The sequence below is a fragment of the Vidua chalybeata genome, chromosome 4 (genome assembly GCF_026979565.1).
Source record: "Vidua chalybeata isolate OUT-0048 chromosome 4, bVidCha1 merged haplotype, whole genome shotgun sequence".
NCBI classification, from domain to species: Eukaryota; Metazoa; Chordata; class Aves; order Passeriformes; family Viduidae; genus Vidua; species Vidua chalybeata.
Window position 1 is genome coordinate 62,048,732 of NC_071533.1, and position 17,127 is coordinate 62,065,858.

General features: G+C 38.3%; 1 protein-coding gene across 2 annotated transcripts in view; it reads right to left on the reverse strand.

The window, feature by feature from the left end:
* AFAP1 (actin filament associated protein 1) overlaps positions 1-17,127 on the reverse strand; it is a 113,915-nt gene that overhangs the window by 36,679 nt on the left and 60,109 nt on the right. For both annotated transcript variants that reach the window (XM_053941479.1, XM_053941481.1), the window contains exons 4-6: positions 9,391-9,499; positions 3,825-4,036; positions 634-813 (exon numbers count right to left, since the gene is read on the reverse strand). In XM_053941479.1, the coding sequence (XP_053797454.1) occupies positions 634-813; positions 3,825-4,036; positions 9,391-9,499 (501 nt within the window). The remainder of the gene's footprint in view (positions 1-633; positions 814-3,824; positions 4,037-9,390; positions 9,500-17,127) is intronic.

Sequence of the window (17,127 nt, forward strand, 5' to 3'; positions counted from 1 at the left end):
TAGGATCTGTAACTGCAGCCCTTGCCTTGGGATTTTCCATGTTAGCAGACATTGAACAGAGAGGAATGGAAGATGACAAAATCCCATTTTCTCAGAAGTCTGCATTCCCAGGACAAACCATAACAGATGATACATTGCTAAACCAGAATTAGGAAACTTGAATGGCCTTCAGGAAGCTAAAGGATTTTTCTCCATCCAGAGCAATTCAAACAGGTATCTCCTCAGAGAATCTTACTTTTAAAAAGGCAGCACCATGCCAAAAATAATAAGGGTGCCAGCTGCCTCCACCTGAGGGAATTTGAACCTTCCACTCACCACGACTGTGCCCTAACCACCAAATCTTTCTGGAAAATGGAGAAGAAGATGGAAGAGAACTTGCCACCTCTCCTCTCTGTGCCAGATCATTGTGCTATTACTAGTGAAAACCATCACAGCAGCAGCACTGGGTTAACGCAGAGGAATTGCTTTGAGGCTTTAATTTAATGTCTGTATTTCTGCAGTCCCAAATTAGATGGGATTTAAGTGGTCTGGATTTGTCTGGAAGTTGTTGTCTGTGTCTCAATTTGTAACAGCAACTGAGCAATGTGAACACTTTGTGGGTAGAAAAACTGCTGGTCAGAAATCCCCCCTTACCTTTAGCCACTGCTCTGCCTGCTCTTTGCTCTGCACTGCCAGAACCAGGGCATCTGCTCCTTGGTGAGAGATTTTCAGCTCATGCTTCTTCTTTTTGCTGTCTTTGGGAATATAGGTGATACTGCAGTCATTCAGGAGCAGCTCCATCTGGGGCTGCTGGTCCTTGGAGCTTTTGTAACACTAAATAACCATAAGGAAAGTTCCAGAGTTAGATATTATCTTTCTGAACCTTGGGGGAAAGCTCTTATTACGTAGAAATGCTATATTTTTAATTCATAAAATTTTGAATATATTTTACACATCCCTTTACCACATACCATGGAGTTCAGCCAGAGAAAACTCATCCACTCTGTAAAGCAAAATTACTTCCAGAATGACAATAATAGATGTCTTTTATTGCAGGACAGGTAAAACATATGGAGAGCATTAAGTGTCTCTGCATTATCCTTATGACTCAACCTTAACCTTTATCAGGTAGGAAGAAGGTGATTTAGGATATCTGTTCACATGTAGCAGCAGAATAAAACTTGTAACTTAACAATTTTAAAGCCCAGATGTTTACCTTGCCCTCCAGTGACAGACCAGCATATGAAGGCAAATCTGTACCACTATCTACACACTGAAATTGCAAAGACACTTGCACATGCCTTACTCATCTGTTCATTTTCTTGAGATAAATTAAAAAAAACTTCATGGAAAGTGGGTAAAATCACACTTTTTCAGTTAATAGAGTCTTAATAGTCCCTGCACAAATTTCCATGTTACTTCATTTTGCAAGCTCCTGGCTACAGTGATGCACTTACGCTTTTTCCCTCATTAGTAAACGCTGTCAATGAACAGCCATTTCATGCTGGGTCACTGATGACCTGTTCTCTTTTGGAGCTGGTGATCTGAAGACAGAGGGTTCCCTCTTTACATCACACGTCCTACAGACCCAGTCTCCATTCCCACCTTCCAACACACCAGTACAGCTGAGGCTCCCAAAGACTGCAGAACAACGTTTAACTCTCTATACGAACATCCAGTTATTTTATATACTTGTGTAAATTGGGCTTTCCCTCATACAAATAAGCACTAAAGCTAAAAAGACATCTGATAATAAAGGGGGCTCTGACAATCAATAAGACTAATTAGTATCTGCATACAAAGAATAGCTGAGCATTTATGTGAATAGAGAAAAGCACATGAACTTCTGCATGCCTGCAGCAGTATTCATGCCAGGATGCAATTGTCAGGAAGACAGCAGCTGACAAAAGTATGTTATAAACACTACAAGTTAGCTGAGCAAATACAGCCAACTCTAAACCAGCCTCTGCAGATCACTGATAAGTCTTCCCTCTCCAAAGCCCATTACACCAAAGTTTCTCCGATTTGGTCACAGATTTTTAATTTGCAACATTTAAAAAATACTAAGTTTTCAAGCTATGGAATCTTGAAGATATACAACATTATTCACTTTAAGAACCAATAAACAGCTTGTAATTCCTTTTATATTAATCTAAATATTTTATTTAAAGTTATACATTGCTAAAACTGAAGTATGTATATATACAAAGACTTTAAGTGAAAAATTAGTCCCTAATGGACTTTAAGTGAAAAGTAATTCCCTACTAAAAGTTATTTCTAATGTCTAATTCTAATTAAAATATTTTTGTTTTATGATGACAGCTGCATTTATGACACAAGCAATTACTAATCCCTAAGAACACATATTTGTTTTACTTGCATATCTCATAAGTTAACTGTCCAAGTCCTCCTTCAAACAATAAACCAATCTTGTGTAACTTGGTCATTAGAATCCTATTGTGACTTTTATTTTCTTAATCTCCATTACAGAATTACTGAAAGATGATCGCTACAAGAAAAAAAAAAAAAAAAAAAAGCTTTTTGGACCACACATGTGGGTAAAGGAAATGAAAATATAAAAAATAACATATTTTTATATGGAGCAATAAATGTAATTGTAGAACAAATGCTGTATGACTTCAGGGAAAAATCTGTTTCTCTGTCTCTTTCTTCCCTTTCCTCAAGTTGTTATCAGATGGTCCTGAAATCTGGTATGATACTGATAAATGGTAATAAAAATGTGCATTAAGAATAATGGCATTATTAGAATATAATAAAAGCTGAATCAGAATGAACCTTTTTTTCAACATTTAAATACAGGAGGGTACAAAAATTAAAGCTACTGCAAACTAACAAATTCATTCCAACTGTATTTTCAGAAATCTCTTACCTCCATTTCATGTCCTGCTATTTTCTGTACTGCCATAAGCACAAATGTAGTTGAAAAGTGAACACACCTAAACTACATTGTACCATTGCAGAATAGAGAGGTTCCACAGAAAATGTTCTATGACCTGTTAATCAGCTTTTAACATTTGGGATATTGCAGTAATTGTTATGTAATTAGGTAGAATGGCTGGAAGCACCATATCAGAAGGCAGGAGCACTGATGACCCCAACTTATTGATTATTATAAGCATTAGTTTGCTCCTAACAACACATAGTAAGTGTTTCCCTTAATTAAGGTCTCTTTTCAGAAAACAAAAATACATCTATGAGTGGATAATTAATGGAATCTTTCACTGGTGCCTCCGATCAGAAAGAAGCATAACAGATTTGCTTAAGGAATAAATACATCCACTTGTTTCTGTCCCTTTTATAATGCAGCTGTGCATCATGTGAATACTGCATCATAATTACTGCAGAACAGATGGCAAAGGTTTAGTTTAAAGTGTATACATTACCACAGCATATGCTGCCAAGTGAATTCTCAGTCCAACAAGGGATTTTTCTCTCCAGCAGTCTGATCCAATGGTTCACACACAGAGCTCCCTATGAGATTTTTTTGTCCGCAGGGAATGAAAGACTGGATTTACAGTTTCAGCAACTATTTTTTTCCAAATTAAATAGTTTAGAAGATAATGGGCCAGATGTTCTTTCCAATATCAGAGAAGTGCTGGGGTTCAAGCTTAAATGAAATAAAAATTCTAAGTGGCAAAATGATAACACTTATAATTTCAGTGCTTTTCTGCTTCTTGGGTAAATCATGACTGAACTCTTTGGTAAGGTTACTGCAGACTTGGCCACTGTTTGCAGAACATATTCCAAAAATCAGATTCCTGTAAAAATAAATACATCATCTAAAAGGTACAAAGAAAATATAGCTAGCTGAAAATAAGAATTACCAGTAGTTTGTTTTCTTTGATAACACACAGTAGTTTGGCCCATTGCCCAAATCGCTTTTTTCTAAGAAGGAAGGCACAGATTTTGGCATCCTTCACCAGATCCATAGAGGCTTCCTCAGAAGGCCACTGATGTCTCATTTTCTTCCCCTTTCCATCCTCCTCCTCTTCATCGTAGGATTCGTAAGAGCTGCACATGGCATCTGAGTCATAATCTTTAATAAAAGTGTGAAAGTGTTAGGTTAAAACACTTAGCCATGAAGCACACTGAAATAACTGAAAACCTCAAGAAGATTCATTTTAAGTGAAAGCTTTTGAAAGTCAGCCATGAACAAGTTACTGTTTCAGTGCTCAGTAATATCAATGCATTCAGTTAATTAAACAAGAGATACTATGCCAATATGAAACTTTATAGAAGACCCATACAGACACCCTGTGAATTTTAATGAAACAATAAACTGGGAATACATAGCTAGAATCTCAGGTAGTGTTTCATTATCTTCAAAATATTATTTGACAGCTTCATTTTCTGTAATTCTTTCACAGAGAAACATCTTTATCTTGCTTTAGGACACCACATCAAGAAACAAACACCCCATATGGCAAAGGCCATAAGAACACATTATGGGGTAGTATCTACCCACCATAACATTTCCTGTAATTCCCAAATACAGCCCCTGTACTGCTACAATAAGCATTCAATAGACAATGCTGTCCCTTGAACTACAGATTCTGATGGAGGTAAAGCATTGTGCACAAATCTTCTGTTCTGTGCTTAGCCTCAGCTGCTTAATCCTGCCCCAAGTTTGGTGATGGAATGGCAAGCTTCCATTTTAGTTAAACAATTTTTCTTCAGGCCTTTCATTTTCAACAATGCAAACAGATCTAGCAGTACCCTCAACTAGCAAACTCATTTGCCATTATCACAGAACCTGTCTTCCACCATCCATACTTATTTGTTTATGTGGGTATATGTATGTAAAGCCCTTCAGATAATAACACCGGAACGCCTGTTATCCACTGGCACATGTTCAAATAGAGGAAAACTAACCAGAGTATTTTTAAAAGCTGAAATTTCATCTAAACATTTCATGTAGACTTTGATATATTTTTAGGCCAGAAGGTAGAAGAAAATCTCTTGTTTGCTTTAGCTAGGTGATTAGGAGACATTTGGGATGTAGGAAGGAGAATTGGAAAGACTGGGAGGAGGACAAGACAGTGAATTGCTGGAAAGCTCATTCTGCATCAGTTCCTCCCTATGTGTATAGTCAGAATGGAACATACCTCACATCTCTGAATCAAAATTAGATATTCTGATCCAATTTCTGTTTTCATAAAAGTGGATGAAACAGTATCTCTCCATCCCAAAGTGAAATGAAAGTAAAACTTAAAACCCTGGAAGCTCATTTTTAAAATTGAATTGCTATTTTCCAGTCAATTCTGCTACTGGGTGTTTGGTTTGGGGCAGCTCCATGTGGGCAAGTGGTAAAAGCCTCAGATGATTATCAGTGGGAAAACACTCCAATTTTTCACATGCTTTACAAAAATCAAGAGGAGGACGGAAAAACTTAGGGCAAATATTTAAACTGACAAATTTGGAAACGTTTATTCCAGAGTATTTATTTTTGCTTATTTATTTAAAAGAATATATAAGATCTAGTAGAACTTGCTGCTTCATCCTTCTTACCCCTGAAGAAGGAAAAAAGCCTAAACAAAAATCCCCCAAATGCAGAATCAAACCAAAATCTTCTCCCTGCTCCAACTTCTTTCAGAGCAGCTTCCCACAAACTTTCACACAGAAACATCAGGAAATGCTTGAGAGATCACAGTCACAAACACACAGCAGCACACCAGCCTGCTGGGCACAGAGACTGAATCATTCACATGGAGCTACCAAATACAAAATGTAAGGTCTGATGTAATGATCAGACCTTAATGAGCCTTTCTTTATATTCAGTTGTGATGTTTGTCGCAGCTACGCCAATGTCACAATGTTCACGTTGATGTTTGGTCCCTTTCTACAATATTCTTTTACCTCATCTGTGGTTTTGCCTTGGTTTTGGCAAAAATATTATTCTGAAACAATTTTGATTTTTAGGTGAGAAGCAGAAGTAAGAACTCACTGCTCACATGTTGAGATATGGATACACTGTTCTGGTGGGATTTTTCATTATCATTGCTAAAGAAATTTTTCCATTAAGAAACTACCTTTTGAATGCAAGTGTCTAGGGGTTAAATTTTGTCAGATTAACTTGAAACTTAACTGTTCAGAGGGGACAATCTTCAAGTATATTCTTCCCAAGAGAGTGGAGCTGGGTTCTTTTTCTGCATTCTGAAGATGGGAAGTTTGAACAACAGAGACTTATCTATCAGAGAACTACATCTTTAAGTGCATCAATCAAAAGGATGAAAAAATTGAATCTGTTTCAACACACTGTTTTTCTTCCCTGTTTAGAACACGATTTAACTTTTTCATATTGCATTGAAGGATGTTTCACCTTGGATGGAAATTACAGGTCATCCCTTTACCCTACACTGAAAAGTTGATTTTCTTCTGACTATAAGCCCCATGCAACAATCTTGCCTTATTACTAGCAAATTTACTTGGTTAAATCATTGGTTTTTCCTCAAAACATTGAAGCCTATTATTTATTTTCTTACAGCAAGTTCTACCAGTTTCTAGAAAAAAATAATTGTAGAAAGCTGTTGGGACTTCATAGTAGGAACTGAAATTCTGCACGTTTAATACCCTACAGGTATTTCCTACATGGCTCACAAGCATTCCTAGCACAGATTTCCTGCTAGCCATGAGCTGTATGCTCAGCTGGGACTCTGCTGGCACTGCAGCTGCAGTTTTATCCAAATCCCTGTTTCTAGGAGGATGAAAGCCAACAGGAGAGACTCCCATCCTGACCCAGGCTAATGGGATTTTTGGGGGACCTGCTGCCTTATCCAGCCTACTAAATACTCTCCATGTCTTCCTTTTTGGTTTGTGGGACTCTTGGCCAGACAAAGAGCTTCTTGTGTGATTCACACCAGGATGGACATCCTCCAATGCTCATATCATCCCTGATGAAACCTGGCTCCTCTTTACCACATCCTGCTTCTACTGCTTGTTTTCCAAACTGCTCCATCACACCCAGAACAAGATTTCCAGGCTCTGACACACAAACTAGCATGTGGAGAAAAATGTCTCTCTCTCCAAAACAAAGTGCATTTATTAAGTCTTTCAAAATTTCAGAGGGTAAGGATGCACTGATACAACATGTTCCAATGCTGCTAATCTACAAGTTTTTGCATATTTTGCACTTTCTGCACATTCATCTAACTTCTTTTGACATTGGCTTTTCACCTTCATGTTCACAAATTTTCCCATTGTTATGCATGAACATCACAGTGGACTTTCATATTATTTGCAATAGTGTATTCCTAAGACTAGTCTGTATTAATTTAGACATATTGTAGAGATCAGTAGCTTTTCATACAGAGAGAGTTAACAGACGAGTCATACACACTCTTGTTTTCATCTACATGCAAGCACTTATTTACGAACCAATTAGAGGGACTTGGGAAAGTTATGGATATTTCATTTTCATGACTATGTTCTGCAATTTTCTTCAGTGCTTGTTTACTTTTACAGGTAAGACACATGGTATGTAAGTCTCCGTGCTATTAATGACATTACAACAAAATTCCATAGGAATGTTTACTTAAAATAATTATATATATTCCAATAGATGCATTCTTGCACTTCTTCTACTGCAAGCACTTTTTTCTATTGTCTTCTCCATCTCAAATACTCCAAGGGTTATAACCTTAGCTCTTTTAATACACTTTAATAGCTGATTCAAATTACCACACAACTGGGTTTAGTGGACATTTTGCATGAGCTAAGATGTATTACTAACTGCATATTGAATCTAAAAGCTGCTTCATTACTGGTGAAGAGAGGAATTCTTTTAACACAATTTTTAAGATATGATAAAATTCAGAACATAAGAAAATGTAACAAAATCTCAGCAATCTGAGCCACACTAACAGAGCTTTCAATGTCTGGAGATATATATAAATATACTATATAAAATATATATGATATATTACATATATATATATATATATATATATATATATATATATATACACTTAAATTATGAAATTACTAATGAACTTTTAAGGCAGCTATCCTAAATATTTTTATGCATTTAAATGGTTAAGTACAATAAGAAATCAGCTTCATACTTTGTCTTGGTTTTCCCTAGGTGATTTTTTAGCAGTGCTATTAATATTTGCACTATTAACATTTTTCTGCCTGAGCATGGCTCTTGTTTAAAGACAAAATCCAAGTCAGAAGCTCACTAGTTACAGGTGCTGCAGGACCACCCTGCAGCATTTCAAGGGAGGAAATGAAGAGAAGAGTGATTCTGCTGCTCTTCTAAGTCCATATGTTCTTTCATTTGCTTTCCAGCACATTTGTTATCTTGAATTTCTTAGGTTAATTAAAAGCTGCTAGATAACATCAGTTTGTTCAGTGTACAGATGAATAGTATTTTAGTTTTAAGGTGACTCCTATGCATGTTTTAAGAACAGAGAGATAATTTAAAATAATTAAAATGGCTATAAAATAGGGGAAGATATGTCTTTAATCTTTGGACCATAGAAAACAATGATTAGTGATAAATCAGCCCTACACAAGTAATAAATTACTCCAGCCAATAAAAAAGCATGGTACATAAATGACCCTGTGTAGAGGTCACAGCAGTCATTGCAGTGTTTCATCAGGGTGCTCTCAGCACAGCTCCACTGAAGTGCACAGCTCTTTGGGGAAGTATTTGGGTGTGAAAAAGAACACTTGGGTGTTGCAGAAGGACATTCTGGTAGACAACTAGAGGCAGGCCTCTGCCTACTGCCCTGAACAAGTGGTCACAAAAGTACTGACACGGGTATCACACATGGCTTGTGGGAGCTGCCATGACCAATTCATCCCTTTCCCTTTCCACAATGTGCCATCACAAATACTGCAAATCATATCTTTCCAACAGTTCATTTTTTTCCTTTTTATTTGTCTATTTTAGCAAGCAACTCAGTGCAATAGAGGCACAGCAGGCAGATGTGCAGGTCAGTACCAGTTTCTGAGACCTCTACATTCACAATATGATCAATTTAGAGGCGTTTACTCTGGGCTATATTTAACTCTGGACTCCTGGTCCAGTGCCCCCATTGTCTGTGGTTCAAAGCAATCTAAAAGGTTAATGATTAATTTGGACCCTCTGCAACAGCTGCTGAAAATTGTTTATGTGCTCCTCACCTAAGCATCAAGTTTAGTTTTCTATAAAGGAGAACACCAAAACCATTCTGCAAACTGTTTCTGTGGTGAGCACACCAAAGCAGTTCTGCAAACCAGTCCAGTGCATGGCCAGTGAGGATACCCAGAACTGGCCCAAACTGTCAAAGTAACTCTCACAACACAACACCACAGCACCAACAGAGATGGAGTTCTCAAATACTAAAAAGGCTGAAGGACACTGGAATTACCAACTGCTCAGAAACTGTCTGGAAATATCTTACTCACTGGAAGTGATGTACTCAGGAGCCTTCCCAGGACTAAGTGGCACTGCCTCTTCATAATAGCCTTCAGGAAGGGAGGATGTTGGCAGTGGTGGAGGCCCATTATCTGGTGGCTAGATGAACAAAAAAGGAAAAAGTGATTACAGAGCAACAAGATGTTAAATTAAACACGGACAGAACATCTGCTCATGATCAGCGCCAATGCAACCAGCTTAATAAACCCTGCTCTTGTGACTTTCTTATGTTAACTATCTCTAAAGGCAAGGCTCTGGAGGGCTCAATTAGATGCTCTGCAAGGCAGCATCTTTTAGATGAGAAGCAAGCCCAAATCTCAAGTTCCTCATATGTTGTTATAATTAAACAATAATAAGTAAAGGTTGACACTTGAAGCAGTAAAGCAACTTAATTATGCTTCATAACATGCTGATACATTTATAAATGTATCCTTATTGTCCAGACTTTTACTCATGATAAGGAAATAAAACCTTCTTGCATTTCCTCCAACTCAGTCCTTTGGAGATGATAAACACTGTAGAATCCTACTTGTCATTGCTAAGGATGGCAAGATCAATAGAACAGCTACATTAAAATAATTTTTCTCTACAACAAAAAACTGCTGAAAAGATACAGTTCTCCATTTAAAACTAATAGGTCTATGTAGGAAAGAGATTTCTATGCATAGATCACTTTAAGGCTTATTTATTAATATTTTACACCTAAAATACTTCACATTACAGCAGCAAACAGCAGTTTGGTTGGACACTGTAGAAAAGTTAAATAGCCTGGGCTGGCAGAGACTAAGGACAAATAATTGAACCATATTTTCATGAAAGGTGTTTCTTCAATGGCAAATCAATTCTTAATTTATATATTAATGTTTATAATGCTATTACTACATAGTGAAAAATGAACTACAAACAGGACAAAATTTGAAAAATCAAGAAAATATTACATGATAAAATAAGTGTCAAATAATAGGTCAAATTCTAAATTGATTCTTTTAAATATAAACCTGTTTTTAATTTAAAACTGACCAACTGGTGGTATGTTGATGTAAAAACAAAGTTAATTTAGTACTCTATGACTTCTTCTGTATGACTTTACTGTTCTATTTCCTAACAAGTACCAAAACAACTGTATTTTATGGAACCCATTCCTATTTGCCCCAGGTTTTTAGCTTCATATTTCTATGTCAGAGAAAATGCTGAAGCCTTTTTTCAGCACCAGTGGTTTATTGCATGATTACAAAAATTTAACTTGCAAGAAGAGTCGCATTTCTGCAGTAACAGTTTTTCAATACTTTTTTTTTTTTCATGGAATCACAGAGATACAACGGTGTTTGTCTGCACTGGACTGATCCAGTGTAAACTAAGGGAATGAAGGGAGATACTGAAGCAAGAACCTGGTCAGACACAGACACTTCTGGGCTGTACCTCAGGAGAGCTGACCAGTCTAGCAGAGCCTTCTTCCACATCACACAGATGAGGCCACAGGGACTCTGCTCCTCTTTTCCTACAGACCTGAAGTTACCTGGGAGGAGCCTGAGCTTTAATAACATGTGCCATTAACTGCACTGAAATTACTTCTGTGGGCACTTTCAGGGCTGCATTCGCCTTTGAATATTTCAAAGCTAGACCTCTCCAAATCTCATTGCTGATCACACACCTACGTCAGTCACCCAATTCTTAACACCATCATGAAGATGAGTCCCACCCTTAGAGTGCTTTGTAGTCAAATTCCTATCAAGTAGGTTATTCCACCTTAAGTGCTTGTGCATTCCCAGAGTGCAGGAAGGCGAGGAGCAGGTGACTAACCCTGCCCTTCAGCTCATCCAGCAGGGTACCTTTGCAAGTAAAATGAGAAACTTCTTCATGAACAATGAACTGATTCATGACCAAACACAGAAATTCCTAGTCAGACTGAAATTTACACTAATATTACTTCTATTATCAAACAATACAGCCAACTTCTTATGTCACAATCAATTATGAATTACAGTTGGCAATTACTGTTACCTGTAATGTGGACCAAATCAGATTTCCTCACAGACCAGATTTGCTAGAGAAATTATATGTCAAAGAAGCAAAATAAAGAAAAAATATGACTTTTAGTGTAGTGATCCCATAATTTTGCTGAAAAAAATCAAACTGACAACCTGCACATCATGACAAAATAAATGAGTCTGTCAAGGTTAGCTGCTGCACAACAGCCATAAGGGACATTAAAAATTATTACATATTCATTACTGTTGGAAAATTGACAGCAATTATGAATTGCTGTACACATATCACCTCTGTGTGGCCTGAAGTGTAGACACAAGAGGCAGAACTGCCTCCAAAGAGTGGATTTCTGCCTTCACACCCGTGGGTAGAACCTTGTTCTCATTAGCTGGGGTCACAGTTTGTTCCTGGGGCAGTATAGATTCATACCACCCTTTTCATTAGACAAATTAATTTCTTGGTTGAGCCTTAAACCATTTTTCCATCAGGTGCATACAATATATGAAATTCCTATCATTACTGAACCTCATTCACCCAGGAAATACATGTCCTGAGTCATCCCAATTTTGACTTGACACAATTCAAAGCTCTGTTTTATCTGGGGGCAAATGAGAAGTTCCAATAAAGATCATGAGAAAAAACAAATCCTTGTTTTTAGACAAAATGTTTTTCAGAAAGAAAGAAAAAAGGAAATGAAACACAAATGGTGCTTGTCTGATTTTGACCCTGCTGGAGCACCAGTTACTTCATACAGCTGAGGCGGGCTGGGATGTGCAGCCAAGGTCAACACAGATGGAATCCATTGCTGAATTAACTGGGCCCTCCTCTCTGAAATGCATTTTGCAGTGCTTGCCATAACAAAGTTGAAAACAATTTTTTTTTTTTTTACAGGGAGAAACAGAAACATCCAACATTAAATACTTTCTGATAAAAGTGGGGCTGCTCTAATATTAAAAAAAATGCAACTGATTAAATACAAAAATAAAATCTCACTCAAATCTGTACCATAAACAGCTGTAACTTTCAGCAGCTATGGAGTTTATGAGTTTGACCACCAAGATACGTAAAAATGTATACGTGTGCATTCTGGTATTAGTTACTAGTATTTATAGTTCTTTAATGTTTTTACTATTGCTAGTTGTATTGTTTCATTCTTTCCACTCAGCAATTTTTGCTGGAAGAATTTTGATGAAGTTATGAATTATGAATTAAGTCTTTATTCAATAACTTTTCAATAGTTTACCTGAAAAAATAAAAAGGCAATAAACCCCACAAAATTATTTACATATTCTGTAAAAAGATTAAATGTAAAAAAAAAACCAGAACATATGTAGCTTGAGTGGTATCAGGAGGAAAGACCTGGCAACCTGCAAGGAAGGCATCAGCATGAATTTCTCCCCTTTTTTTTTTAGTTTTTTTTTGTTCTGTTTTAATGACAGACAACAGAGAAGAAACCTAGAGAATGTTGCCTCTCAAGATAAACCACCTCTCTCAATCACAGGAATAAGAACTGAGAAAAGAAATGGACATTACTTTTATCTCCTTGGAGGAATAGAGACAAAGATGTAATATGTTGTTGTCCAGAATAATAACAGCAATAATGAAACAGTACTGATGAAGATGTTTGTCAGGCCCTGGGTTTGAGACCAACTGAGAGCTGCTTTAATTGAAACCAAGAAGCAGATGAGGTGATCAGATCATTACACTACAGAGTTGAGATCTCTGATGAAATTAGAGACTGGATTGTGATGCCCAATTCCAGCTTACAGGATTGATTGTTAGGAGAAAGAAACAAAATAATAAAATTTGTTATCCTACTGGACTCTTGAAACAGACTTGTATGGACATCTTAATTTAATGGCATATTATGATCTTCCCCTCTATCTGCCCACCTGTATTCCACAGACCAATAAACTCTTTCTTCCTTTATCCTAAGAGATACACTACTTTATTTCCCCCCTTCTGTCCAAGGGTACTGAGCAAGATAGACAGTAAGTTTTATTTTATGGATGGTCTATCTGATAATCTGGTGACAATATGGAAAGCAGCCTGAAAGACAAAGGAAAATAAATGTCAATGTACAGAGGCCTGAGGATATAAAATCACCTTATACCCCAGTGAAGACTTGATAGAAAGAAATACCTTCCTTCATGCAATGATTTAGGATGTGGAGATTTCCAGTGCAAAGCAGTGAGTTCAGCAGAGCCTGTCAATAACCCATGCTGCAGGCAAACACTGCCAGCAACTCAAGTGCCACATTACAGCTGTGATATTACATCAGCCACCAGTTTGGGTCCACCTGATACATAACCCATCAGTGCTGAAGGCAGCAGCACGAGAACAGAAAAGGGGTCACACAATGGGAATGTCCCAGAAACCTGTTCAGGAGCCAGCAGGCAAATCTGGGCTGTCAAGAACAAACTTTGAGATGGGCACATGTCATTTGCTCTGGAGCAAGCTTAGACCTGACCTCTGCACAACCCCACTGCATCTTCAGCCTGGAGGCAGGGGGAAGAGTACGCACACATCTGTGATCCCTAACTCCACAGGTGAAGAAATGGACGTCCAGAAAGCAAGATGAACCAACAAACTGAGTAAAATGCAATTCACAAAATTACTGAGCATACATTTCAATCAGGCTTTTTTTGTAACACAGTAAGGGTTGGAAACTGGGCATTAGTACTTGCCATGAGCTTGGTACGACAGCCCTTAAATAAATTCATAGTTGTACAAAAGAGAATTCACTATTTATTTCTAGAAGTTGAGGACCTGGATGGACCTTGGATTTACTCAGGACAAAAGTGCTGACTTTGTGGGACATTAAGATCATTTTAAGCTGTGCAATATTAGCCTGAGTGTACACAATGAAAAGCTGAGAAATAGTCTTCATTTGACCTCTGCCTCATATTCTAAGTTTATTATTTCTGAGCTTGTCAGTTGGAGCCCACAAAACCGGGAGCCAAATAATGTGAAGGAAGTCTAACAATTTATCTTCCCAGCTTCTGAGCACAAAAGGCAGCAAAACCAGCTAGACAGTTACAAAACTCAATTTTTTGGAATGGAGTAACCCTGTCAGCCCCACCAGAAGGGAGGTAACAGGGCCACTTGATGGGCTGTTGGTGTAGTCCCACCTGACCATCTCTGACTGCACATGCAATTATAGCACACACCTCTACAATGGCAGTGATACCAGGAAAAACCAGAAGGAATTCCCTGAAAAACCAACACCCAGAGTTTGACATAATGGGATGCCCAGCAATATGAATCCCGTGGTCTGGGATTCATGCAGAACTGGCCACACACCAGCTCCTGCAGTGCCCTCAGATGAGGGCAAGGGGGAAAGAAGTGGAAGTGATCACCCAGCAGAGGATGAGTATAAGCTCAAGTGGAGCTTCTCCTTAGGGGGTGATCCTGAACAGGGACTTGAGCAGGCTTAAGGTTAAGAACAGCAGGCACACACTTGGCATGCTGTCCTCCAGGGAGAGGAGGAACATCTGACACAGCCTGAGAGTGTGTCTGCTGACTCGGGGGTGAATGCCTAATTAAAGGTATCACTGGAAAAGTGCTTAGTATGTACAGTGACTACAAACAGATCACAGCCTCAGAAAGCACAGCCTGATGATGGGAAAGAGATCTGAACAGACTTGCTGGCATTGAAGAATGAATCAGGGCGTCCTATGGCTCCACAGTTTGATCTGAAGATTGTCTGAAGAGTATTTACACCTGTACCTCACCAGGAGCTGCATTACTATTTCACAAGTTACAACACATCTGCTCAGATACCTGAATAACCCCTTCACCTAAGAAACAGGAAGGCAAAGATGACAATGAAGAGGATCAAGTGGAAACAGTAAGAGAACAACATAGTATATTGACTGAGTAGAAAACCCAGCTGGTTCTTGCACCTCTGATGGCACTGTCAGTCTGTGTCCAGACACAAATTGTCTCAGTTCTTGCTGCTGTATGTAATTACATATGTATTATTTGAGATAGTAAATAAACCCAAAAAGACTGGAGCATGGAATGCACCACTGAAAAGACAGGTAGCTGGAAAGAGTTACGCCCAAACTCTGTGGAAGATTGGAGTGAAAATAAACTCCTGACTCAATGGGAGAAACAGAAGATCTAACAAAATAATTAAAAGTGAAAGCGAATGAGCCAGAAACAAAAACAAGGTATTTCTGTATCATTCATAATTTATAGTAAAAGATTATTACACAGCCAGTTGGAAGCATCACTCAGACAAAACAATAGACTTGACTCATGTCAAGCAAAGGGGCTGTGTGTACCAAGAAATGAAATGGGCTTTAATTAATGCTAGGGAATACTTTCATACATATTACATGAGAAAGATTAATCTGAATTTTAAACAGCATGGGCCTCTCAGTCAGAGTTGTTTATTCTGACTGTGCTCAAAGAAGTGTCTGTACTCCCCAGAAAAGACAAAATCACCTTTCTCTTCCAGAAGTTAATAAACTCATCCAAGTGTGTGACATGACAGTGAGGACAAGGCAGTACAGTGATAAAAGTGTGGCCAACGCCATTTCCATTGGAACAATATTGTCTAAGGGCCTGAGCACTGCATCAAATTACAACAAGAGGAGACTTGGTCCTTACTGGCCTCATTTCTTCCCCATGTATTTGTGCACAAAACATTAATGAGTATGATCAGGAAAGCAAAAAAATTTGGTCCCTAACACAGGGATGGGGTTTTATGGACAGGTGTGGCATAGAAACAAGAAATGAAAAACCTGAGGTCAGAAATGTGAGCATTCTACAATAAATAGTGGGAAAATATCCTGCGAAATCTGTGGCATTAGTAATTTAATAATTTTCTTGTAGGAAGGTCAAAGATCATCAGTATCTAGTTAAAAAAAAGACAAAAGGCAAATAGCTTCACAATGATCATAGAAAGAATTTGGTAAAGGAGTTCAATTCTACTCTAACTCATCCAGTTTAAATGTAAATTCCAACTAAAAGCAGCTGAGAACAGCTCATTCTGGCAGCTTAGACAAGAGGAAAGTTTTGAAATATGGTGATGTGTATTGCTATACAGGTATACTATAAATTAACTGAGAAGGTAATTGCTTTAACTAAAACTTTTCTGGGGTACCTTTTGTAAATGAGAAATAAATCATCAACAATAATTCACCAGCCTCAACCGTGGAAAACAGAAATAGCAACTATAGTGTCCTGCAAGACATTGCTAACATCAAAAAGAGGTGGTATACATTTCTTCCTCCTTATTCTTTATGCAATGACATATTATATTCCACAATCCCAGTGTGCCCAGGTGGCCAAGAAGGCCAATGGCACCTGGCCTGGATCAGCAATAGTGTAGCCAACAGGACCAGGGCAGTGACTGTCCCCTTGTACTCAGCACCGGTGAGGTCACACCTCAAATCCTTTTGGGCCCCTCACAACAAGAAAGACACTGAGGTGCTGGAGCGAGTCCAGAGAAGGGCAACAGAGCTAGGAAAGGGTCTGGAACACAAGTCTTAGAGGCTGAGGGAGCCAGGGGTGTTTAGCCTGGAGAAAAGGAGGCTCAGGAGAGACCCTATCCCTCACCTGAAAGAAGGTTGTAGCCAGGTGGGGTCAGTCTCTTCTCCCAAGTAACAAGCAACAGGACAAATGTCACTGTCTCAAGTCGTGCCAGGGGAGGTTCAGATATCAGAAGAAATGTATTCACCAGAAGGATGGCCAAGCACTGAAACAGGCTGCCCAGGGAAGCAGTGAAGCCA